Here is a 26975-nt window from a genome sequence, read left to right on the forward strand (position 1 = left end):
AGCACTGTGGTGTGTAAGAGCCTCTGTGGGCTGAAGCCGTGATCCATCCTTTCTTTGCGCCTGTTGTGGGACAAAAGTAGGCAGCACCGTACCCAAGGGGTAGTCGGAAAGTCACAATGGCTTCTTCTGTGATGCCTTCTTTTTTTTTCAATAGACGCCCTGAGCCCATCATACTATCTTCAGGTGCCCTGAACCCAGACCATCCAAGAAGAATCCCAGACACCCTGATGCTCCTTTAGGAGTGGAGAGGATGCTCATTTCCCCAGTCAAGCAGCGGATTCTAGCCGTCCCTGCATGTGTCGCAGAAGACAACCCCTTCTCACATAGAGTACCTGTTAAGGGTTTCTCTAGACTGGAGGTGCACAATTAGGAAGATTTGGGGATGTCCAACCCCCCCATTGAACCGTCAGTGGCATGTCACCTCCACCCTAATCGACGGACTGCCCTATCCTCCTCCACCTTTACTGCCAGGACAGACAGAAAGGCTGTCTGCCTCTCTTTTTTAAAAGATTTACTACTCCTTCACCCTGGCGGTTAGAGCTTTGAATGCCACCCCACTGATCTCACAGCATACGAAGGGGAGCTCATGAAAGAGAAGGGGATGCAAATTGATGTTGAGTCACCCAACTCAGCCTTGTGGGAGGAGATCTGCATCATTGCAGATCTCAACCTGCATTCATAAAGGGAAACAGTCCTGCAGCTGCAGCATGGGTCTGGCCGTGGTGGGTGAAAGAGCCCTATGGTTGGGTTTGACAGGCTTATCAGTGAGGGAGAAGGTAGAGTTTCTTGACACCCCAGTAGAGATTCGAAAGCCCTTTTCGGGGCTGTGGTGTCAAATCACAGTCACAGTCACATTCTCTGTAGCACCCCTCCACTCAGCACAGGAGTCTTGTCCTCCCCCTCTAGCAAAGAAGTGTCGGGGAGTGAGTCAAGAACAATGTTTAGAAAAAGGAGGTTCTCCGGTTGGAGTATTGGTCAGAAGGTTTTACGATCATTCTCTTTTTCAAGAAATTAGTGTGTTCTGTGCATCCAGACAGTGGGCAGAGGGCACAGACGTGTGAAAAATCATACAAAAACACACACAAAAAAACAGAATTAGAGTTGAAACCCCCAGCTACGCCGCTAGATGGCGCCACCACGCCTCACGCAGAGAGTTGTTGCGCATGCACAGTACACCCTTGGGTATTGTCTACAATACAATGAAGGTATTGTCTGCAATTTGCCATAAGACCACCACTCTTCAACTGTGTGATATGGTAAACAGCAGAAGGGGAATCGGCTCATATTTTAGAGGACGAAATAACCTCCTTATTGAGCAAAGGGGTAATTTGATCACTACCGCGGGAGGACAGCCAGCACGGTTTTTACTCCCGGTACTTTGGGGGGGAGCCCCATTCTGGATTTACGGAACCTCAACAAACACCTCAAAAAAGTTCAAAATACTTACATTAAAAGCATTGTACAGTGTTATTCCCAGAGACTGGTTTACATCAGTAGATCTGAAGGACGCTTACTTTCACATAAGTATTTATCAGGCACACAGGAAATTCCTAAGGTTTTCCTAAGGGGCACAGCCTACAATTTTTTGACATTTCCGTTCGGGCTGGCACTAGCCCCAAGGATCTTTACCAAATGTGCAGAGGCTGCACTATCACCGCTGAGAACAGCGGGTTTCAGAGTGACTCTGTTTACTCCTTCTAGGGCTGATGGCTTCGTCAGTGTCTGTCATTCTATTGGGACTGTTGCGAATGAGAGTGTTTTAGTGCTGGTTAGTGGCACATTGCTTATGTTCGAAGCACCACCTCAACCGCAAAGTGATAGTGTCATCACTTGGCCTGTATGCTCTCCACCACTAGAGAAATTGCACTTTTCTGGAATCAAGAACCCTGCTGGAAGCTGTTTCCCTGAGAAAAGTAGTGACGAAGGATCCGTCGCTCACAGGCTGGGGTGCGGTGTGCGAGGGCAGGATAGCAATAGGGAAATGGCCCATCTCGTTACGGAACGCGCACATAAACTTCCTGGAACTGTTAACGGTGTTTCTAGCTTTAAAACATTTTGTGCAGTTTCTTCGGAGTCAACACATCTTGGTCAGATCGGACAACACGATGGCAGTGGCATATATAAATCGCCAGGGCAGAACACGTTTTCCCCGACTTCACAGTCTAGAGAACTCATGGTGTGGGGCATGTCCCCGGAGTAATAAATGCAGGAGCGGATCTCTTGTCCGGGGGAAATCCCCTGTACAGTGAGTGGACTCTCCAGGTGGTGGACCTGTTATGGGAGAGGTTCAGCCGGGCTGCCGTAGACCTTTTCGCCTCACATGAAAATACTCATTGCCCTCTATTATTTACTATTATTATTATAGTATATACCTAATACTCGTGTGCAGGTTTATGAACGGAGTGCGGCGCCTGAACACGTTTTCAAAGCCGCTGATTCTGCTGTGGGATCTGTCTGTGGTCCTTAGCGCGCTCTTTTAGCCTCCTTTTGAGCCAATAGAGAGTATTGGTTTGAAGCTCCTTTTGCTGAAGTTTGCTTTGTTAAAACTTTACTTTGTCGGTTCATAACTCCTGTATGCGGTTTGCTAAGGTGAGCGAATCAGCTTTCGCCTGCAGGCAGGTGGATTTACTGGTTTTTCATCCACCTTCTTTTTCCTCAACCGAGGAGGAGCAGCTTCATTGTTTGTGTGCTGTCCGTGCATTACGTCACTATGTGGACATGACGAGGGACGGAGTAATCAGCTATTTGTTTCATGGGCTGATTCTCGTAAGGGAAGAGCTGTTTCCTGGCAGCACCTGTCCCACTGGCTAGTGGAAGCTATTATATTGGGTTATAATAGCATGGGTCTTAACCCCTACAGTAGGGCTGAGGGCTTATCGTACCCGAGGCGTGGCCATTTCGTGGCCACTGTTTAAGGGCATTTTAATTTAGGACTTTTGTGCAGCAGCATGCTGGGCTTTGCCGCACACTTTTGTCTGATTTTATAGGCTGGACATCACAGAGCCTTCGTTGGCTCATTCTGTCCTAATAAAGAGAGGTTACCTTCGTAACCCTGGTTTTTTAAAAACAGGATTGAGGTATCTCACCACACTTCCCTCCTTGCAGTGCACTAAGAGATAAGAATGAGGCAGGGCCCGCAGAGGTGTATATAGAGAGGCGGGACTCCCGCATCACTTTCGAGATTGGTCTGTCAACCGACAGACATGGTGTGATTGGTGCTCTCAGGATTGGTCACACCCGAGGCGATTCCCATAGTGAGATACCTCACTCCTGTTATCAGAGAACCAGAGTTATGAAGAAAACCCAAAGTTTTTACTTCCTCTCTGTTCAGGCTGGGGGAGAGTGGATCGTGCTGACAGGCCAGGGAATGTACAAGTTTTCACAGCTTCTTTGTCTGGGGGCTTCATGACCCAGTAGGAAATGCAGAGGGCAGTCCAAGCAAATAAGCAACAACTGATCATAATGCTTGTTAACACCATTAATAGGTTCAGTAAAGTGAAAATGAGGCACTTTATGGAAGGGGTTGGAGGGTAGCAGGTTGGATAGTAGAACATTGTAAGTTTAAATAAGTTTTAAAAAGTTTAAATAAGAATTATTAGCCTTTTCTGTTAAGTCCCGCTGGGTAGGTTGTGTGCAAACTGAGCCATACTGATCAGCAACAGACCCCTCTTTACTGGGAAATTCAACTGTTTGGAGACTCCTCAAAACTTTAGAATAAGCAGAAAAAGTTTCCTCTGCTTTATATCCTGTACAGCAGCTCTGTTTAGCAGAGCTTCTCTCCACTAATGTTTTGGTCCGTGCCAATTTCTGATTCCAGGTCAACATCCCGGTTGTGCTCAGTGATCGGGCTTCTGCGATCGGAGTGCTCATGAGGTACACGTTTACTAAAGGAATCATACATACCAATTGTAGGTGTGGAATTTTAGGGGAATGTTCTTTTTCAACCTAATCCAACATAAAGGAGGCTGAGGCTTAAATTGTTTATCAAAAACACAGATGAGTTTATAGGTTTCAGTAAGAAATATAATAAATACAATGATTATTTTTTTTTTTTATAAGAAAGATAATTAGTTTCTCCTTCTGCCCGATAATATAATATAATATAATATAATATAATATAATATAATATAATATAATATAATATAATATAATATAAATGTCTCCCCCCCTCATGCTTATAAAGTGTGCCAATAATTCAGGACACACTAAACTAGCAATCAAAAGACATTAGTTAAAAAAAAAACAATAAAAAACAGGTATTTCAATTATATCCATAAACAGGGGTCTACTGTACAAATATTAAAAAAGAAAAACACTACATACAATCTTTGATGAAAAAGGGAATTTAAAAAAAGTTTGTTCAATTAATAAATACATTTGCATGATGCCTTTTCAGCACAGCACAGGGCAATGGTCTATCTATTGAGTCTGGTTACGATGGAGCTCCATTCTCGTTTTATGGTTGGATGGTCACTTTGACATCGTTTGGATTTGATGTTGTTTTGTGTTGCTTTTTCACCTCAGCCTTCGACACGCTGTCAGTTTTCTCACAAATGATAGTTTCTATGTTCTCTTTCTGCTGAGATTTGTTCCACCGACCCACACTGTTCCTGTTGTAATAAAAAAAGTTAGAATTGGATTATTTGATCAGATTTAAAATAAAATCTCATCAAAATTCACTTTACACTGTATAGAACTGTGCATAAAATCAATAATTTATAAAGCTTTTGCATCAATACATTTTTAGGATGAACAGCCTTGCTATTTGTTTATGATAAATTTCCTTTTTATTTACTAACTTTCTAAAATAACAGACGGCAGCCACAGTAACCAGCAGGAAAGCGAAGACCGTCGTGAGTACAGCAATCAGGCTGACTAGGATATCAGAGAAAGAAAAAGATTTTGTTAACTTGCACATATTAATTTTTGCAAAATAAATAAATAAAAGCAGATCAGATATATAGTTGAAAAGCACCTGCAGTGGTAGAACTTGTGTTGCTGAAGGCCTGCAATTCAGGCAAGTTGTTCTCAGAGTTAGGAAGACTGGATGAATTGGACTGCAAAATGTCCTGAGGTGACGAGTGAGACATCGACTTTAGATCGTTCTGAGATGCAGAATGAGTCATTTTGGATAGTATTGAATGAGCTCCAGATGTGTGAAATGAAGGCATGACAGTAGTACTCTCTTGCGCTTTATTCATGTGAGCTTCATAATCTGCAAAGAAATCATGTCATCACCATTTACACAAGACGCGCGTTAGGTAACGTTTGGGTAGATCCCTGTACAGCACACTAATTTCCTCTAGCATTCCGGGAGGAAATTAGTTTTGACTGAATTGATGCTTAAATACTGTACATACTGTACAATACTTTTTCCATTTCCTGTATAAGCACCACACAATGTTTCAATAGGATGCCAAGAGAGATAGATAAAAGTGAACTGGCAATAAAATGTGAAGAAAAATGTGTTAAATTGAGAAGATTTTTCAGATAAATCTAGAATCCAAACTAGTTCATATGTTCATTTGTAGTGCCTAAATATTTCAGCAACTTTTCTAACTGTTTACACTTGTATGATTTTGAAATTTCAAGAATTATTAATTTTTTGTGTGTATTTATTATATATGAAATTAGAGAAACAAGCATAGTCAAGTGGTTGCCTCAGAATTAATTGAAGGATTTCACAGCCAATTTATACATTGAGACACACATTGAGATCATATTCTATGTGCTACCTGTTAAATTGAAACAAAAGACATCAAATACTGAGCTTGGATGTGCACGCCAGGTAACAATCCCAACATCGCCTCTTCCACAGGAGACTTTGGGTTGTACTCTTGGAATAACTGCAACTTGTTCATCGATCCAGCCAAACCTGCAGAACCAAGAGAGACATGCGTTAGAGATGTGGCGCCAAGTTATTCATGCAAAGTGTATTGAATCGCCACAGGTCATACTTGCATGTCTCAAAGCCATGCTTGAGAGCCTTTTCCATCTGCGCCTTGTCTGCCATGACCACACCCAGCTGCTCACACATGTTTCTCGCTACAGACGCGTTGAAGGCATAGCCACTGGATAGCCCCGCTTGGAACACTCCAGACACGCTGCCATGGCTGGGGTTAACTGTTTAAGGGAATCAATGACACATTTACAAATCAATAAACAAAGCTGGAGTCCTCAGAGAGTTATCATAACCTTAAAGGGATATTCTGTTTTTACACTTATTGACTTATTGACAATCTTTTAGACAATGGTTCCTTAAAAAATTTGGAACCAAAACTGCATTTGTATTTATTAGAATTATTTTAATTTTTATAAAAAGCATGCATATTAAATAACTTGAAAAATAAGTTACTTGTATTATTTATTCCAGATTCAGAGAAAGGTCACAAGAAGGTCATCTTTAGAAAGCTGATAAATATTAGGGTTCTTAGCGTTCCAAAAGGAAACAGTATACAAAGTGTACCTGTGATGGAACTTACAAGGCTACAAAAAATCTAGAAAAAAAGTGTTTCACAGAAAGTCCCCTTGGCAAACCCTTTAAATTGATTTAACATGAAACACTCCAAAAGGGAAATTCTCTATATAAAACTCTCAAAAGTGTCTTGATTGAAAGAGTGCTAAGCCAAACCAAATATTTCTAGATTACACCCAGATGAGTGTACTTCTGGGAAAAAACTTAAAGAAAGCCTAAAACACTACAACAAATCACTTCAGTTTAAGAGACCGAAGCTTTTTATTGTGCTGAGGGTTCTAGACTCAATATAGAACCTTGGAAACATTTCTTAAGAAAGAAAAATGCTGTTAGGGTTTAAGCCCCCAAAAGCCTCTGCAGGAGCAATTACCAACTAACAATATTACATGCTTCTGAAACAATTAACCATTTTATAAAGAAGTGTCTAAGAAAAATCCTCTTATACCATAAAGAATATTTTGTCTATATGTGTTAATGCAATTTTCCTCTACTTTTAGCATTGAAATACATGCATGTAAAAATTTAACCACCGTAAGCTGTTTCATTATAGCAAAACAATTACAGTATTACATTTAATAAATGCAATTTGTTTAGTCAGCATCCATTTGAAAGAAGCATACCATTGATCATCTTGACATCAAAAAGCAGAGCCGATGTGACAAAATGAGCCAAGAGTAGCCACAACATCCCAGTTTTCTGCATGGCTGATGAGTCTTCTCCTCTGTCAGTGCTCTGTGATGGATCGTGAACTGATGATTGTGTTTCTAGGAGTTATAAAGCACTGATTCCCCCTGGGGGAAACGGGGCGGGAGATAGAATGGGCGTTTATTTCATAAATACCCCCCTATAGTGTCTGACGGCAGAGCCACAGTGAAGAGGAAACAGGAAGAAATGATGACGATCACAAGGAAGCCCTGGCCCAGCAGTGATGGATTACTGATACAAACTGATATCTTGGACTGCTGACTAACTATTTACTTAATCATGATCAGCTTTTTCAAACAGATCAAATGTAATGGTTGTAAGTTTGGCACCCCATATGTCACCTTGTACAACATTTAATATTGATTTGAGGCTCCTTGGGGGATATGCAGGCCATATCTCTTAGTATTGTTTGTTTAGCTTTGGTGCCCAATTATAAGAGTGATTAGTGCAATATTCCTGTACTTTTGTGTAATTTACAGTAGATAAGTTCTATTTACTTTTTACCATATCACTGCAGTGATTAAAACCTAGATATGTTGTTGTGAGAATTCTTTAATCTGCCTCTCTCAGATCATACAGGAACCATACTAGCAAGTAAAGTGTCATTCCTGTCACTTGTAATTTATCTCATGAGTTTAATTTCTTACATAAGGAGGAGAAGCATCTGTCAAATGTTAATGATTATAAAGCTAACTAGTGAATAATGCACTAATCAGAGACCTAATCAGAAACCGATTATCGGAAAATCTGCCTACAAAGTCGAGCATGCAGCATAAACCAAAACAAATTAAATGTACCAGTCATGTTTCGAAGACATCTGTTACTTCCTTATAAGCTTTATGTTTCTGGCCCCTTTTAATGAAAGGTTTTATATGGCAGATATGTCTGAGAGTTTGAGACTGTTTGAACTAGTTGTGAATGAGAAACTGAAGGAACATTGTACCGCACTGGTAATTAAATTGGTCTGCATAATCGTACGTCAATTGCTAGCTTTGTCATAGCAAATTTAACATATAATTAAGACAAAATTTAGAATTATATCCGTGTTGTGCACGCACATGAAACTATATTATATATTATATTGTATGTACGTACAGAAAATAAACAGTCCGTGTCTCTTGCTAGTGTTAATGTGATTTATAAAGTATATTACTATAAAAGTTAGTCTATGTCTATGACTTACCTATAAAAGTACAAAGTGACAAATCCGAATGTTTCCAAAATGATTCTTCAGTTCCCCACTCACAGCTAACTGCACTCAATTCTTATTTACTGCTGGACACACAACAACAGAAGGTAAAAAAAAAGTGTAGAACTGTGATTTCTTTTTCTTTCATATTTGACTTTTCATTACGAGTATAAATTAAGTTTCAAAGCATTTGCATTTACATTTAATAAACAATATAGCTTTGAATATTTCCATAGCTAACCCTTAGTCAGTTGTTCCGTAAGTGTTTTGGAGTAGATATCCTTTTTTCAGAAAAGTGTCAAATATCACACACAACAGATACAGTGCACAGAGATTCCGTAAAAAAAATGACATTTGGTTTTACAAGCAAATGTTCTTTACACTTCCTGTGATCCTTCACTGACATACAGCCTGCTTCCAGCAAAACATCCACACACACCATCATTCATTGATGGGGGAAATGATGCAGGAACACAGGAAGTGTGAGCAATCATCAGCGAGTCAGCAGATTTTTTTTTCTATTGGAACAAATCATGCACTTTCCCAGCTGAGGTTTGCATAATTTCACCTCATCATAGCAACATGAAAAAATACAGCATGCTAGAAAAAGTCTGCAGATTTTTTGTTCCCATTTTTGTTATACTTTAACATTTAGTAAATATAAGATATATATATAATGCACAATATTATTGATCATATTTCATTGAATTGTCTGAATATCATACTACAACACTTTTGAATTCTCAATTCTAAACGGTCAAAGTGAAGACTAATTTCCTACAACAGCAACTCTGTGTAAATCACAAGTTTATATATTTGCGCTCCTTTTAATGTTATTTTTTATAGTAACAGCTCGTTCATAGGGATGAGCATAGAAGCTAAAATGATGTAATAATAATAATAAACAGATTAAAAATGTGTAGCTACGCTAAAAGTAGAGCATGAAATTGTGGCAGATTTTACATTTATGGAAGGAGCCTCCAGTGTCAGTGCTTTGTAATATTACATATCTCCAGAGCAGAGGACTTTCTAAGTTACATGAAAAGTTGTTTTATTTTTTATTTTTTTGCCTTATATACATTTTAAAATGTACAATAATTACACAAATAAAAAACAGGCTAACAAGTAAAAAATGTTTTTTTTGGGTGAAAATTGGCTTGAGATAAGAGGAAACACTTCAGGATGTGCTGTTATATGAATACTCATGTTTTGTTATTTTTTTCCTTAAATTGAAGACGGTTTGGGGAATAAATATTGCTATAGTATTACATGTGACTGTAAACAGATAATAAAGGTAGGTCAAGATGTAACACTGGAGGGTCTGTACGAGTGTGTTGTGTCTTCTTGGAATTGAAAGAGAAAAAAAGGTTGGTGTTGGAACGATTTTTTGTAGCTGCTAAAAGTGAAATAAATAATCAATTCTTTCCCAGCATTGTTATGTAGTTATAAATTATTAAAAAAGTATGAAGTGTCATTTGTAGACCGTGTTGTGACTGTAGTGGAAGAAGAATAAAATGCTTATGGACAATAATGTTATTGGAAAATGACCAACAATGGGACTGAACTTGTGAAAACTCTGCTTCCCCAGCTCATCTTTGATTATTTTCCTAGAACAGTGGTGTAGCAGTGCTGACGTCATACTGTAAACATTTAAGATTCTCTCATCCTGTTGTAACTGGTATCACAAATCCCACTACTTCGATGATCTATAATATGAAGGAAGATGTTAATACACTTTACTACTAACTGGTATAGCTGTATTGAGCTGTAACTAATTTGAATTCAAATGAAATAATAAAAAATATTGTGACATGTACTGCATTTTATTACCCTGTGTGAAACTGCTGGACCTTTTTTAAGGCCACTTTATTAAAAGGAGTGGAGTGGCACAAACCATTAACACACGTGAACATTAATGATTTAAAACGATGACAAACCTCTGGTGCTGGAAAATAAAAAGACTAAACAAGAAAAAAAAAAAAAAAGGGTTCTGACATTTTTTTTGTTTACATTAAATTCTTCACACAACATGTTTCAAGTGGACACGTCAATGGAACAAATCAAATTCGAAGATGTAGTTTACGTTTTGAAATTGATTATCTGAAGAAAAAAAACTAATCTATTGTGTTGCACAAATATTGCACGCTACCTCGGAATACCAGATCAGACAACGAAGACATCAGCAATGACTTCCAAAACCTATACCAAAAGATTAAAGCTCTTAAATAGTGTATACTTCATTTTTCAACAATGCTTCATCTCACAAACCTGAGAATAAAAGTACGGTATGAGTGGTAATATAATCTGCCTCATATTGTAACATATCAAACTATATATATATAATCTTACAAGGACTTCTGACTTTATATTTGTTGCAACTTTGCCCATTTTTGTGTGTGTGTGTTTTTTTAACAGCATTAAATTAAGTTATTTGGTTCCTCGTGAAGTGATTACAATTATATAGTTCAAGTTTATCAGCCTGTCTCTGAACATGCAGGTTTTGGTGTTACTCCGAACTTGGATTCTTCGATCCCACATGCAGTCCTAAAAACTTCTCCTTGGCTGGAACGTTGGACTTTTCTGCCGTCGGGTCTGCGTGATCAGCGTAGAGGTTGTTGAAAAAGTTTATGAAGTTGACTAAAAGGAACACTACTAAAAACAAAGTCAGAACAACCCATAGGGTCCAGTTGCTCCTGAAGATCTTTGGACATACTCGTTCAAGGATTTCCAGAACTCGCTCAGACCTGCCAGTGTAAGACACAGACGTGGTGAAGTTTTATAGGAATGATCAAAATATGAATTCATTAGTTTTTCTCAAACTATTTTTTTAAACCTTGGTCTGGCTGTGAAGTCGATACTGATTGGTTGAAAGTTATGCGTTCAAACGGTTAAAAACGCTTTTGGAATATTTCAAGTGAACACTGCCTTAAAACCAATTGTTACCATAGTAACTAGGGCTGAAACGATTCCTCAAGTGACTTGAATAATTAGAATACAAAAAATTATCCAGGCAAATTATTTGAAATCCCGCATTTACGACTATTTTTCAGCCAATCGGGCAGCGTCACCCCCTCTGCAGTGCCAGGAAGTTTTACACATTGAAAATTAAACAGACTACAAGCAATAGAATCGCATGGTATTAAACTAAGCATCAGATCCCTGGAGAGAACTCTGTCTAACAATCAGCTCTGGAGGAGACGGAACAAGACAGATGAAGCAGAGGAGCCTCGTTAATACACCAACAGCTTCAAACTTCAGGCCGACAACAAGGTCACCGGTGGGTGCACCAGAAATGTTGGATGTTTCCGAGAAATTGTAATTGCGAGAAAAAAAAAGTCGGAATTTGGACATTTTGTCGTTTTCTTTGGCCAGAATCTATTGAAGCCCGTTTCCGCTGCATAAAAAAAGTTTGCCTAAGTACATACAGGGCATTTCCTTTTCTTTTTAAATCGTTCGAATAATCAGTAAAATACTCGATTACTGAAATAATTGATAGCCCTAATAGTAACAAAGTTTCATTTCCATACAGAATGAAACATGGCAGGAACACATTCTCATACATTAATTCTTGGCTTAATTGAGCAGAAATTAAGAATCTTTTAATTATTTCTTTATTTATAATTAATTAATTAATAATTAATTAAATAATTAATAAATAATAATTATATATACACGTTGTGGACATATACTCTAATTAATAGATATAAAATGGTAAATGTAAGCCAATGCCTGGTGTATAAGTAGAATAAAGCCCTTATTAAATGACATTATTAGTGAATAATTGACAAATATTTAGCAGAAAAAAAGTGGCCTATTTATTATTATATACACGTGGCCTATTTATTATTATATAATTATTATATTATAATATACATCATTAATAATAATTATATTACCTGCTTGGATTTTTTTCTTCTTCCTGCTCCTCTCCAGTTCGGTCCTCTGGCTCTGAATCTTTTTCTTCTGCCTTTTCCTCCTCTTCCTTCACTTCCTTGAGCTCTTTAAGTCTTTTCAGTCCTTCCTGATACCTGCAGATATACATGCACACTATTTAAGACTAAATGTGACCATATTTATTGGAATGGATACTGCAGATTAATCTAGCTCCATCATGTATATGTTTTTAGGTGACTGTGATGAAATAATGAATGAGTTGCTATAGAGTCTATTTTACTTTGTGAGCAGACAGGATCAAACTAATGATCAAAAATCTGACTCCTTGAACATTTTCTGGTTTATTCATCCCTATTTAAGATGTGACCAACACAAACAAAAGAGTATGTGGAATCCATGCTCTCACAGCTTATTTAATTTCCTCCTTGCTGATCTAAAATGGATAAAAATGCATGTCAATTATACAGGCTTTTTGTTTATATATATATATATATATATATATTTATGTATGTGACACATATTTGTCAGACATTAAACCAGTGGATTTGGAAAATACAAAGTACAATATTTTTTCAATCTGTAAGCTTTTCAGAACCTAGTTATGTTTGTAGCTACATGCAATATGTTTTCCATTATATGTGTTTCCATGTGTGTCATCTCCAAATGTTGCACCATATGTACTTTATATTATCTTTAGGAGCATGTTATGATCATTTCCTTTTGCATATGCTGCTACAATAAAGCAAACTTGACCCCTTCACACACAGTAGCTTTATACCAGCCAATCGTTCGCTGCTGAAACCTTAGCCTTTGTTCATCACACATCACTTGGAAATGATTATGTATCTGTGTGGAATTGAAGACATTGGGGCATTACCCTTTGTTGTAGGCTTCCTCCTCAATCTTGGCCTTGATCTCAGCTCTGATCTCTTCTGGATTATAGGATACTTTGGCCAGAGAAGCTGCCTCACCTTCCTGCTCCAGCAGAACTTTTCCGCTGTATTGTTTTCAAATAGGAAAAAGAGGTTTGCACTGGAACTATAAAATTTTACTATTACGCAGCCTGTGCTATAAAGCAAAACACCTTCCCTTGTTTTAATGAAACAGCTGGACATTGTGTAAAATTCATGTCTTAAAAAAAAACATCGTTTTTTGAACACCTCCAAATATCAGGCTTCAGCTGAAAGATGTGGTACGACGAGCCTTTTAGTCTCACCTTATTAACAAGAGTCAGCATCTAGGCAGATGCCTGGACTTCATCAAACACTTTAGCTCAAATGTTTAGTTTAAATCTCAGAATAGCATGTTAAACCTGCCGCATTTCGAGCTGCTGCGGTACATCGAACACTATCCAAACCTGCGAAAAATTTTCTCGTCAAAGATTAACTGATGAATTCCTCGATTGGGGCTTCCTCAGTGTGAAACAGGCAAACAAAATATCCTGAGGCACAACAAGATGCCACGATAAAGGACCTTGTTTTCAATTAAATTAAGACTTAAAGATTACATTTGCAATGCATTTCCACAGCTTGACATTCCTTGGGTATATTTCTGTTAAGTGTTTGTAATCAGTTACTCACTTTTCCCCTGCCGCTTGCTGCGCTGGATCTGAAGTGGAGTCACTCTTCATACTGTTTGCCTCACACTACACAGTAGAACGAGAAACACAAATCAAATTTCTTCTTCAGAAATGGCCAGCACTTCTTGCATGTGTTATACCTTATCACAACAATGAAATAGCTTCATCTATCTTCCAGCAAAGACAAAATGACAAAAGCTACATTGCTCGCAGACAGGAAGAGTTGACCACAAATGCGCTCACCAATACAGGAAGTGCACCAGGACCAGAGCTGGGGCTGCCAGCAGCAGCGCTAAGGCTCACTCCTGAAACCGAAGCTGGACCCCCTGTTCCTGGAGTCTGACCAGGAATGTTCAGGAGATTAAATTTTGGAACCACAGCTACACTGACTCTTCTCCTGGGTAAAGCCTTGAAGCATAAAATACACAGAATTCACATGTATGCCATTTTTCAAGTTGTATGATTCATTGATTCCAACTGATGTTTCATTTGAAAAATACAATACAATACCTTTCCCATTGATATAGACAAGGATCTTGCCGAACGTGGAACTCCATCATCTAGATCAAAAACAGCATGAAAACAAACACATTTAGCTTTTAGAATGTTCACTTTGTTCAGCAACGATAATAATGTCACTTCACAGATTACCTCCAGTTTCTATTGACCCGCCATAACAACGGTTCGAGTTCTGGTTGGCTAGTTTCTTAAACTCCAACAGCTCTGCATGGTCCTTCTCGTATGTCCTCTTTAAGTTCTCGACATACTGCAACATTACCTCAGTGGCCTTGTTCATCCGCTTCTCCTGCAACATTCAAACACCATATCATGAAAACTAAATGTCTTTATAGTCATTAATGCCATGACGGATTATGTTTAATAAAACACAAAATATAATATACATTTTGACTGAATATTTTTACTAGTGCTCTGTAAACTAATACAAAAAAAGCTCAAATTGAGGCTTACTGTGCTGCTATATTATACTATATTATTAACATGAAATTATACTCTCTACTTTTTAATTTTTAGTACCTGCCTATTCAAGATTGCACTTTTTTAAATTAGGCTACTATTTGATTTATATAAAAAAAAAAGGTTTAGTTGTTTTTTTTATTATTTGTATTATATGTTTTAAATTTACTGCGATGTTTTCTAACATTAAAGCTACATTGATTTTTAAAATTATAGACTGGAATGATTCAGCTGAGGTTGAGGAGCCAAAACAATAATTCACGCCCCATGCTGACAGTGCTGACATTCTTTTTTTTCCATTAAGGACACTCTCAGCAATCCCTCTCAGCAAGGACTTTCAGCAAACGGTATGCAGAGTCTATCGTGAACAACGTTGCCATTGGCAACACGCAGCCAAGCACTTCTCAGTGCTTCTCCGTTCACAAAGTTTACTTTGGCTCGCACATTAACCCTAAGGGCAAGCATAACATTCAGCTCAATCTTTCACGTCTTATCTGCTGGGAAAAGGCACATTCCTGTCCCCTTTAAGGGACTGAAAAAAAATAAGGATGTGGGCATTAGGAGTTTATTCACAGAAGTTTTACAGCAGTGTGTGTACAGTCTTACCTGTCGCACTGCACCCACCATCTCTGCCCGGCTGGACAAACGGTTGGCGAGGCGGTGCAGCACAGCTACAGTCTCGATGAGACGCTGGTAAAACTCCCTCTGGTCTGCATTCTGCCATAGAGACACTGTGCTCTGAATTACAAACAGAAAAAAAGATTTCGATAACCTTTGCTCTCTTGCCTGGGGGGAGCATGAATGCATTTACTGCAACACTGATAGACTCAACTGTAGTATCTGCTAAAGATTCTATTCTCACAGCTCCAACAATGAAGTTCTTATCACAGCCAAGAGACTAAAGAGTTTATTCATGCACCCCAACCCAAATTATTTACATTGCAAATAATTGAGTCACACATAGACAGAAGGATCTAATGTTATCCACAACATGAGTAAACCCAGACAATATCTTTGTGCATGTTGCAGGTTTTAAAACAGTTGCCCACAATATTTGCTTTATTGGTTCAGCCCTGCACTGGCTATGCAGCACTAGGGGCATACAATGTGAAGTGGTGTGCCTCAAGGCTCTGTTCTGGGTCTGCTATTTAGTCTCCATGGGGAATATGCTATCCCAGAGTTTTTACATACTTTCAATACGTTCTAATGCTTTTCTTCGTAGTGCTGCACTACCCAGACATAAACAGCAAATCCTGTCCTTTAGACTTCTTCCTGAAGTCTATGAGCATGTCATTGAACAGGTGCAATACATCAATTGGAGTGCAGTACTTTGTTTAATCTTATGACTGGGTTCTTAACATTTCATTTCACATTACCCCTGGATGTCCATCATTCTTCAACTGTTCAGCTGTAAATTAACATTTACCTACATTCATGTCTGGGGTTAATACCCATAGTGAGACCTTGCACACCCATCAAAAGGTGTGAAGAAAACTTCTCTATGAAGTACTATGGGGTCAGTTGTTCCTCACTAGGCTCACCTTAAGTGAGGTTTTAAAATCTTCCAGTTCCTTCTCAGCGTTCTCCTCTGTAAGGTTGCGCTCCCTCTCGGCCTGTTTCAGCCTCGTGTCCAGAGTGTAGTTGTCATTGCGGAAAGCTAGAGACAGCTGCACAAAGGCATTCTACAGGGAGAGGATACATCTTGCGTCATTTGTCAGCTGAACAAAGAAAAAACAATACGCACCAAAGGAAACATAGAAGTTCAACTGGAAACCAATCTGAAAGATGACAGTCATAAACAAGGGCTATCATACCTTGGATGCCATAAAGAGGTCAACAAAAAGAGAATCTTGGCATTTGATAAACCCACAGTGACCTATAAACCACAATAATGCCTATTTGTTATGTCCTTTATTATTTTGCTCATTAGACAAAACAGCGATGTAGTTAGATGCAGAAATGTCCTTTAAGACTATTTGTTTTTATAGTTATGATCAATGCAAGATGCAGCGAATAACTAAGCTTGACTGCAAGGAGTCAAAAAACTAGCTAAAAACAGAATACCAGTCCATGACCTTGATGAGTTTGCTAGCATCATCCTGGGAGCAGCTCACATCCAGGCATCGAGGAATGTTTGTGCTTCTACATAGGGAACAGGAAACCACTAAGACCTTACAAATTGGTCGGTCCTAAACTGGGCCTGAGAGCGCCAAGGATTTTTCCATACATTCGTACTTTCAAAACACTTTCAAGGACACGGTGTACGAATGACCAGTGGCAAATATTGGTTACAACATCCATGACTCATCTCTGTGTAATAAAATGTTATCTTTATAATCATCCTTATAAACCCACCTCTAATAGGGTTTATGTTATAAACTCTCTATTTGTTCTTCCTGTCCTACTCTGAAACACAGCAAAGCTTCAGGACCTTTGATTTACATGTGAATTTAATTTCTAGTTCAGCCTTTGTCATTTTTACATTCCAGTTGTGGACTATAAGCTTTTCAGATGTTTTTTTGATTGCATTGCTAACAGTTATAAATGACATCATATTTATAACATTGCTTTAAAGTACATAAATATTTCTTGCTGTTTCAAGAAATTCCAAAAATGAAAAGTACTTACAGGTCTAGAACTAGAACTTTCTGGTCAGGGGTGTAATATATTTTAGATATGAAAACTGAACTTAACATTATATAAAAAAATTAATTAACGTTAAACAGTAATGTTAAAGTACCAATGTTTGGTACCCAATAAATAGAGCTTTCCCACTTTATAAAAATGCAATTTATACCCCAGATAAGACACACGCACATAAGCAAAAGGCTACAGTTAGAAATGAGATGAGACCAACCTCGACTTCTTTCTCTGTAAGTGGAGGGGCACTGAAACAAAGGGCATGGAGATTTAGATTGGGGTTTTAATGATACAGATAAAAAATATAATATAAAGAATTTGTAATGTGTAAAACGCTCACCAGCCTGGTAAGCCTCTGTGTAGTTTGAGTTTGCGAAGCATCAAGTCTGATATGTTGGGCATGGCATCTGCTCTCTCTTTTGTCTCCCCATCTCCTGTGGACTCAGTTGTAGAAGTTGAGGGATCTAACAGTGACAATGAAACGTGTTATTCTAATAAAAACACACCTTTGCTAGTGTCATAAAGTATCTCTACTGTGTGTTTGGAATGACATGCATAGACATCTTGTGGTATGGGCATGTAACTGCATGTTTTGTACATTTATTTTTGAGAAAACAATTTATAGGTCATAGCAAGATGAAGAGTAAATGCTAACCCTTACTGTAGGCCGCACCTCGATCTTGTTCGGCTGTCTCGCTCAGATCTGGCAGCTTTGACCCCGAGATGCTCTGGTTCCTCAAGAGCTTATGTTCCTGAATAATAAAACACTTCGTGTGAGCTATTTTCTGTTACTATTTGGCCATATAAGACCATCAAATAAACGTCTTTTTTATACCAAAGATCTAAAATCTTAAGTGAGCTATAAATAGCAAACAGGCAGTACCATGAATCTTCAGAATTACCTCCCGCAGTTTAGACAATTTCTGAGGATTCACAGGAGGCTTCAGGCTGTCAGAGTAAGAGAAGCTGTCTTCACCTTTTGGTCCCCCATTCCTCATGTTCAGAGAGCCCACCGTATCCCAGGAGACTGCTCTCATGAGTGGGGGAAAGGCCCCAATGGTCTTTATCTCTGCCGTGCATGGAGCTTGCTGCATGGCTAGCCGTGGTAGGGGCTTTGCCACTCCAGTTGCCGGAGCCTGACTATCCGAGTTCTGGACTGCAGGGCCTGAAGTTGGCTTTTTTCCTCGGTCCATGGAGGCACACTGCTCAGTTGATATGATAAGATCTTTGGCTGGAACAGAAGCGGTGTGGCGAGGGGTCAATGTGCCAGAGGAAACCTTGCGCTTCTCAGGCGATTTCCATTCTACAAGCTTCACCAGATTCTACATGAAGGAGAAAAATTTATTAATTTGGTTTGGATATGATTTGGATACGTTTAGATATGACCTGGTCCTTAGAACAAAACCTACAGTAGAACCTCTGAATTCGTTCAAATCTGCTATTTATGTTAAAACAAACAATTCTGTATGCCTCCTTGAAATATGAACATATGAGATTTTAGTCAAACTCAAACTTCACTAATCAGACTAGAGGGGGCACATCTCAAGAAAACTACAAACATTTTGAAAATTGCTCCCTTTCTGAGATAAAGTCTCCAGCCTTATAGCTATTCTGTTGTCTAATGAGCTGTCTTCAGCTAAATAATTGCCATAAACATATATGAGTGGATAAAAAAACAACAGCATAACAGATAAATAGTGATATGTGATGAGAAGCTAGACTGACCTCCTGCTCAGGCTTATTTGCCTCCCCATGGTCACGCACTGCAGGTACCTCCAACCTCTGCCCAAATAATCAATCATTAAATTGAAAGCAAATCGACAGAGGACAATCTTAAGCTGATCTTATGTGTTGTAATGACTTAGTGAATTCCAGACAACCAACCTGGCTTGTGGATGGGCTTGAAGGAGGATTTGCTAGAACCTCTGTAGATAAATGCAGAGAAAAAAAAACAATCATTTACACAATGATTTTATATTAAATACATACATTTAAACTAGTGAGCTGTATCCTACAGCATCTGTACCTATTTGTGCTGGTGCTGAGAAGGAGCTGCTTCTCGAGGGTACAGGAGAGGAGCCTGGAGTCGGGTTAGGCGAAAGAGCTGAAACGGAAATCCGATGAATGCTAAGTAAACATAAATTTGCATGCATGACTAATGCTTTTGAGCTTTACTGTTTTGCATGTAATGCTAACTGTACAGAATATACAGTTATATTTATTAAGCCAGGAGTTCAGTAAAATTCTGCATGGCAGAGTGGACTGGAGAGTGGAGTAAGGCTCACTGACATGGCAGAAATAATCATATCACAAAACTTGAACATTTACATAATGAGTAATAATAATGGGGTTAGTAAAAAGGCGAAGGAAAAACAGTTGGTTCAAATAAATCTATATTTAAATAATAAAAAGAATAGAAAAAATTGTGTCTTAATTAATAGCAATATCCATTTAGATTAGAAACTAACACTGGTGTGGTATAAAATGATACACAGGACAAATCCATCGTTTACTTTCTCTCTTGGTATCAGCTCAGGAGCTGTATTGGGGCGTTATATAAAAACAGATGAAAATGTTTGTAATTGTTGTTTATATGTTGAAATTCACAGTGAGTAAATGCTTATTTAGTATTAATGGAAGGGAGTCTGTTGTGTCAAGGCTTTGGAACAGTCAGTAGGTTTTCTGCCACTGGACATTCTTCAGGTTACAATTAGGATTTTTTTTTCTCCACTAACATAACGTTGTTTTTTTTTTTCCCAAGAACAAGATCAAAAAACAGAGAGAGAGAAAAATATTTTTTTATAGCCCCTTCAACAAATGACAACAAAAAATTACTTTTTTTTGGTGGTAAGATGGCATTAAATACAAGTATAAATGTATTACATTACAATATGTAGGCTGTACATAAATTGCTGTGTTATAAGAGAAAGGAAACACTTCAGAATGTGCCTTTATTGGAAATGAAAAAAAAATCTGGAGTAGTAACAGTTAATCTGCTTTGCAATTCACATCACCACACCATCTTTTATTGTTGTCCTTTAATAGCATTTTCTGACTGTTTTATATCTATACTATAAGCTTATGGTTGGGTTTAGAGCGGACATCTAAAAAGCTGAATGCGTGCGATCATTATGGTTACCTGTAGGAGACTCTGTGAGGCTACACGTAGATCGACGTCCCCTCCGGGTCAGGAAACGATCGCTCACTTTCTTTGCCTCCTCTAGCAGCTCCAGGTTCTTCTGCCGGTCCTCATCAGACAGCTGCATCTCCGGAAGCTCATCTTTTACCAGGTCTATCACGTAACCATCATTATCTGTCACATACATACACATACACACACGTACACACGCACACTTTCCTAATGTATTATGCCAAAAGACACTAATCAGAGCTTCATCATCATCACCACCACCATCTTAGTCCTCTGCATTTGTTTCCCCAAAATAGCCTCACAGCTGGACTCTCATGTTTCCTACTTCTACAATGACCAAATATAGACAATTACAAGGGCTTGTTCCAAATCTGTAAATGCTGGAGTTGTAACTCAACCTGGAAATGCATTCTGACTTTGAGTTCCAGTTTCATTAATCAGACCAGTAAGTTAAAAGTAAAATAAAACCACATATTCAACATGTGACAAACTTTGGGATTAAGCTTGAATAACATACCTACTGTAGTGATTGGTCCAGAGGAGCTGGAATTCCTCGCAAGACGAGGTCTCGGACTAAGTGGTCTGAGATGGAAAAAATAATGTATATATAGATTAGATTCAACTTTGTCATTGTGCAAGGTACGTGTACAGAGTCAATGAAATGCAATATATATACATACACATACACACACACAAATATAATATATGTGTGTGTGTGTGTGTATATATATATATATATATATATATATATATATATATATATATATATATATATATATATATATATATATATATATATATATACACACACACACATACATACACTACGAAATTGTCATCGTAGGTGCATGTCCATGAGAGACATAATCTAAAAAAGAAAAAATCCAGAAATCACAATATATGATTTTAAACTATTTATTTGTATGATACAGCTGCAAATAAGTATTTGAACACCTGAGAAAGTCAATGTTAATATTTGGTACAGTAGCCTTTGTTTGCAATTACAGAGGTCAAACGTTTCCTGTAGTTTTTCACCAGGATTGCACACACTGCAGGAGGGATTTTGGCCCACTCCTCCACACAGATCTTCTCATCGCACCTACGATGACAATTTCAGACCCCTCCATGATTTCTAAGTGGGAGAACTTGCAAAATAGCAGGGTGTTCAAATACATATTTTCCTCACTGTATATTATATATATATATATATATATATATATATATATATATATATATATATATATATATATACAGTGAGGAAAATAAGTATTTGAACACCCTGCTATTTTGCAAGTTCTCCCACTTAGAAATCATGGAGGGGTCTGAAATTGTCATCGTAGGTGCATGTCCACTGTGAGAGACATAATCTAAAAAAAAAAAATCCAGAAATCATAATATATGGTTTTTAAACTATTTATTTGTATGATACAGCTGCAAATAAGTATTTGAACACCTGTCTATCAGCTAGAATTCTGATCCTCAAAGACCTGTTAGTCTGCCTTTAAAATGTCCACCTACACTACATTTATTATCCTAAATTAGATGCACCTGTTTGAGGTCGTTAGCTGCATAAAGACACCTGTCCACCCCATACAATCAGTAAGAATCCAACTACTAACATGGCCAAGACCAAAGAGCTGTCCAAAGACACTAGAGACAGAATTGTACACCTCCACAAGGCTGGAAAGGGCTACGGGGAAATTGCCAAGCAGCTTGGTGAAAAAAGGTCCACTGTTGGAGCAATCATTAGAAAATGGAAGAAGCTAAACATGAAGGTCAATCTCCCTCGGACTGGGGCTCCATGCAAGATCTCACCTCGTGGGGTCTCAATGATCCTAAGGAAGGTAAGAAATCAGCCCAGAACTACACGGGAGGAGCTGGTCAATGACCTGAAAAGAGCTGGGACCACCGTTTCCAAGGTTACTGTTGGTAATACACTAAGACGTCATGGTTTGAAATCATGCATGGCACGGAAGGTTCCCCTGCTTAAACCAGCACATGTCCAGGCACGTCTTAAGTTTGCCAATGACCATTTGGATGATCCAGAGGAGTCATAGGAGAAAGTCATGTGGTCAGATGAGACCAAAATAGAACTTTTGTGTCATAATTCCACTCAACGTTTTATGGAGGGAAAAGAATGATGAGTACCATCCCAAGAACACCATCCCTACTGTGAAGCATGGGGGTGGTAGCATCATGCTTTGAGGGTGTTTTTCTGCACATGGGACAGGGCGACTGCACTGTATTAAGGAGAGGATGACCTGGGCCATGTATTGCAAGATTTTGGGGAACAACCTCCTTCCCTCAGTTAGAGCATTGAAGATGGGTCGAGGCTGGGTCTTCCAACATGACAATGACCCGAAGCACACAGCCAGGATAACCAAGGAGTGGCTCTGTAAGAAGCATATGAGGGTTCTGGCGTGGCCTAGCCAGTCTCCAGACCTAAACCCAATAGAGAATCTTTGGAGGGAGCTCAAACTCCGTGTTTCTCAGCGACAGGCCAGAAACCTGACTGATCTGGAGAAGATCTGTGTGGAGGAGTGGGCCAAAATCCCTCCTGCAGTGTGTGCAAACCTGGTGAAAAACTACAGGAAACATTTGAACTCTGTAATTGCAAATAAAGGCTACTGTACCAAATATTAACATTGACTTTCTCAGGTGTTCAAATACTTATTTGCAGCTGTATCATACAAATAAACAGTTAAAAAATCATACATTGTGATTTCTGGAATTTTTTTTTTAGATTATGTCTCTCACAGTGGACATGCACCTACGATGACAATTTCGGACCCCTCCATGATTTCTAAGTGGGAGAACTTGCAAAATAGCAGGGTGTTCAAATACTTATTTTCTTCACTGTATATGTATATATATATATATATAAATATAAAAACAGTTGCAGGTTGAAGGAATAAAGTGTTAATGGAAGCTTGAATAATAATTTAAACAAACCTGGTCTCCTTTAATGGCCTTGGCTCCTGCTTGTTGACTTGTCTCGGCAGAACGATAGCAGGAGGCAACAGGGTTACATTCACTAGTTTGGACTCAACTGGCAGAACCTGAAAAGTGTAAAAGCACAATCTAAAACACAATTTATAAAATGCTACATTCTCAAGTCGCACAGCTTGGCCAATAGCATTGGCTGTTAAATGTTTATGACTGGTTGGTTTGTGGTTTAATTTAATGTTCTCAGTTCTAATTTATTACCATTTGTATAGTAACAGCTACATTTACAGGGACTTGTATGGCAAACATTCTACACAGTTCAATTCTAAGCAGATAAAAACATGTTATTTGCCAAAATGTTGACAAATTGTTTTAACACATTTAGCATTTATGGAATAAGCCTCTAGTGTCAGTGCTTGCAACAGTTAGAGTTGCAACAAGAGAAAGTCTTCAGGGTTTCAAGAGCAAGTCTTGTGTTTTGTTTCAGCCACACACAAAATCTAGGAGAGCTTGGGATTTATAGTGTATTAAACACAGAGACAGAGAAAGAGAGAGAGAGAGAGAGAGAGAGAGAGAGAGAGAGAGAGAGAGAGAGAAAGAAAGAGAGAGAGAGTAGTATTTATAGTTTCTAACAAAAACCTTTCAATCATTCTTTAACAAAATAACTAGAAATGACAGGTTTATTAATAAATGAAAAAAAAAAGTGTAGTATGAAAGTCTAAAAGATATTAAACCTCAGTTATAAAAAAAAATATTAATTTTTGGAGTGGCAACAGTCACTCTGCTTATCAGATGACCATGATGATAAATTTTTCTATAACAACAGCAGGTGTTTGTGACATTAAAGAAAAAAGCAAGGGCCATTCAAAGCACACCATGAAGGAAAAAATGAAAACAATGTTTTAGTGTTTTTTAGCCAGTATGTACAAACTCTATTCCAAAAAAGTTGGGACACTGAACAAATTGTGAATAAAAACAGAATGCAATGATGTGAAAGTTTCAAATTTCAATATTTTATTCAGAATACAACATAGATGACATATCAAATGTTTAAACTGAGAAAATGTAAGATTTTAAGGGAAAAATAAGTTCATTTTAAATTTCATGGCATCAACACATCTCAAAAAAGTTGGGACACGGCCATGTTTACCACTGTGTGGCATCCCCTCTTCTTTTTATAACAGTCTGCAAACGTCTGGGGACTGAGGAGACAAGTTTCTCAAGTTTAGGAATAGGAATAATGTGGTCTGGCATTGTCATGTTGGAAAATGCAAGGTCTTTCCTGAAAGAGACTACGTCTGGATGGGAGCATATGTTGTTCTAGAACTTGTATATACCTTTCAGTATTGATGATGCCTTTCCAAATGTGTAAGCTGCCCATGCCACACACTCTAATGCAACCCCACACCATCAGATATGCAGGCTTCTGAACTAAGCGCCGATAACAACTTGGGTTGTCCTTATCCTCTTTAGCCCGGATGACATGGCGTCTCATTTTTCCTAAAAGAACTTCAAATTTTGATTCATCTGACCACAGAACAGTTTTCCACTTTGCCACAGTCTATTTTAAATGAGCCTTGGCCCAGAGAAAACGTCTGCGCTTCTGGATCATGTTTAGATATGGCTTCTCTTTTTGCCTATAGAGTTTTAGCAACGGCGAATGGCACAGTGGATTGTGTTCACCGACAATGTTTTCTGGAAGTATTCCTAAGCCCATGTTATGATTTCCATTACAGTAGCATTCCTGTATGTGATGCAGTGCCATCTAAGGGCCCGAAGATCACGGGCATCCAGTATGGTTTTCCAGCCTTGACCCTTACGCACAGAGATTGTTCCAGATTCTCTGAAACTTTGGATGATATTATGCACTGTAGATAATAACTTCAAACTCTTTGCAATTTTTCTTCTGATATTGCTCCACTATTTTTCGCCGCAGCATTGGGGGAATTGGTGATTCTCTGCCCATCTTGACTTCTGAGAGACACTGCCACTCTTAGAGGCTCTTTTTATACCCAATCATGTTGCCAATTGATCTAATAAGTTGCAAATTGGTCCTCCAGCTGTTCCTTATATGTACATTTAACATTTCCGGCCTCTTATTGCTACCTGTCCCAACTTTTTTGGAATGTGTAGCTCTCATGAAATCCAAAATGAGCCAATATTTGGCATGACATTTCAAAATGTCTCACTTTTAACATTTGATATTTGATTTATATTCTATTGTGAATAAAATATAAGTTTATGAGATTTGTAAATTATTGCATTTCTTATATATTCACAATTTGTACAGTGTCCCAACTTTTTTTCGAATCTGGTTTGTAATATTTAAATTAAGAATTAATAAAAAAAAAAAAAAGGGTGCAGCAGAAGTAGCATAGATGGAAACTTAGTTTTTTTCCCCCACCCAGTTTCTTTTAACTGTAAATGTTCCAGGCAACTCTTTCTCGTGCATGAAGCAAACATCAGCATTTTTTTATTTTTTTTTAAATGCTCATGCGGCATCACAGGGCAGCATAACATGCACTGAGAAAAGATTCATTTCATATACATGTGTCTTTTATATTTTGTTGGATTCACATTTGCAATATCCAACAATAATAAATAAAAAAAAAAATCTGTTGTTCTCCAGAACTTCCACAGGAAGACAAAAACTTAAATTCCCATGATAAAACACACACAAACAGACCTGCCTCATGGGAAAGCAGCTAACATCTGTGTCCATCAGAATGCTTTAATAAATTCAAAGCAACATTTCTCATTTACAAAAGTTCAACATTCACTAGACAAGTTGTATTTTTTGTTGTATTTTTAAATCCTCTGATAATGAATAATACAGAATTCTTAATCAAGACACAGACATGACCTACCAACAGCGAGCGTAATTCTGCCATCACAGAGAAGAGACCCACTTTTATTTGTTTCTCCTTTAAATTCTTTAAGATTAGATTTTAATAGTTTATTATTGGCCAGGAGTGGAATCTTATCTTGGTCATGAACTTTATGAGCATCTGTGTGGGATTATAATGCAGTGGCTTTAATAAAACCTGTGACACTGCAATGTGTGTTTTCCGAAGAGAAACAGAACAGTCAATCCTGTCTTTTTTTTTTTTTTTTTTTTTTTAAAGACAGAGTCAATATGACCAGCACAAAGTCAAATAGGAAGCAAGAGGTCATAAAATTTGCCACAAAGTCCAGTATGAACAGGTCAAATGTTTGTGTGAAGTTCTGGGTGATTTAAATGGCCAAAAGTACTCTTTGGAGTAAAAGAATGGGTAAAAATTCTACATTTCAGATTCTGCATTTCAGACACTTTTCCCTTCAAATCATGGCATGTGCTAAATCTTCTAGTAACACAGGTCAGCCGTTGCAGCGAGTTGGGTAGACACATACTTTATACCCATAAAATATCTAGTCTTATTTA

The 26975-nt window shown here is 38.1% G+C and overlaps 2 protein-coding genes across 9 annotated transcripts in view; both read right to left on the reverse strand.

Moving 5' to 3' along the window:
* Positions 1-3977: 3977 nt before the first annotated feature.
* On the reverse strand, positions 3978-7255 carry lyve1a (lymphatic vessel endothelial hyaluronic receptor 1a). Its single transcript, XM_083557964.1, has 6 exons — positions 7096-7255; positions 5958-6123; positions 5736-5875; positions 4976-5215; positions 4800-4875; positions 3978-4610 (listed from the first exon to the last, which is right to left on the reverse strand). Exons 1-6 carry the CDS (start codon positions 7175-7177, stop codon positions 4457-4459), a joined length of 858 nt encoding a protein of 285 aa, XP_083414090.1. The 5' UTR covers positions 7178-7255; the 3' UTR covers positions 3978-4456.
* Positions 7256-9596: 2341 nt separating this feature from the next.
* mrvi1 (murine retrovirus integration site 1 homolog) overlaps positions 9597-26975 on the reverse strand; it is a 39990-nt gene continuing 22611 nt past the window's right edge. For 6 of the 8 annotated variants that reach the window (XM_083557959.1, XM_083557957.1, XM_083557963.1 and 3 more), the window contains 19 exons: positions 23561-23667; positions 21126-21190; positions 20597-20770; positions 19484-19561; positions 19342-19382; positions 19183-19239; positions 18360-18779; positions 18113-18209; positions 17798-17921; positions 17675-17705; positions 16359-16499; positions 15424-15555; positions 14494-14647; positions 14353-14402; positions 14086-14250; positions 13844-13908; positions 13141-13260; positions 12266-12397; positions 9597-11113 (listed from right to left, as the gene is read on the reverse strand). In XM_083557959.1, the coding sequence (XP_083414085.1) occupies positions 10876-11113; positions 12266-12397; positions 13141-13260; positions 13844-13908; positions 14086-14250; positions 14353-14402; positions 14494-14647; positions 15424-15555; positions 16359-16499; positions 17675-17705; positions 17798-17921; positions 18113-18209; positions 18360-18779; positions 19183-19239; positions 19342-19382; positions 19484-19561; positions 20597-20770; positions 21126-21190; positions 23561-23667 (2391 nt within the window). In that variant the 3' untranslated portion in view covers positions 9597-10875. The remainder of the gene's footprint in view (positions 11114-12265; positions 12398-13140; positions 13261-13843; positions 13909-14085; positions 14251-14352; positions 14403-14493; positions 14648-15423; positions 15556-16358; positions 16500-17674; positions 17706-17797; positions 17922-18112; positions 18210-18359; positions 18780-19182; positions 19240-19341; positions 19383-19483; positions 19562-20596; positions 20771-21125; positions 21191-23560; positions 23668-26975) is intronic. The other 2 variants (XM_083557961.1, XM_083557958.1) reach the window with 2 other exon arrangements.

Source organism: Silurus aristotelis (genome assembly GCF_946808225.1).
Source record: "Silurus aristotelis genome assembly, chromosome: 13".
Classification (NCBI taxonomy): domain Eukaryota; kingdom Metazoa; phylum Chordata; class Actinopteri; order Siluriformes; family Siluridae; genus Silurus; species Silurus aristotelis.

Bases quoted from the DNA above. Each gene is read 5' to 3' on its own strand.
- lyve1a (XM_083557964.1), bottom strand. From the start codon at position 7,177: ATGCAGAAAACTGGGATGTTGTGGCTACTCTTGGCTCATTTTGTCACA. The intron at 5,876-5,957 runs GTATGACCTGTG...TTGGTTCTGCAG, and splicing joins CATGGCTTTGAGACATGCAA to GTTTGGCTGGATCGATGAAC. The intron at 4,611-4,799 runs GTTAGTAAATAA...TTATTACAACAG, and splicing joins GCCGTCTGTTATTTTAGAAA to GAACAGTGTGGGTCGGTGGA.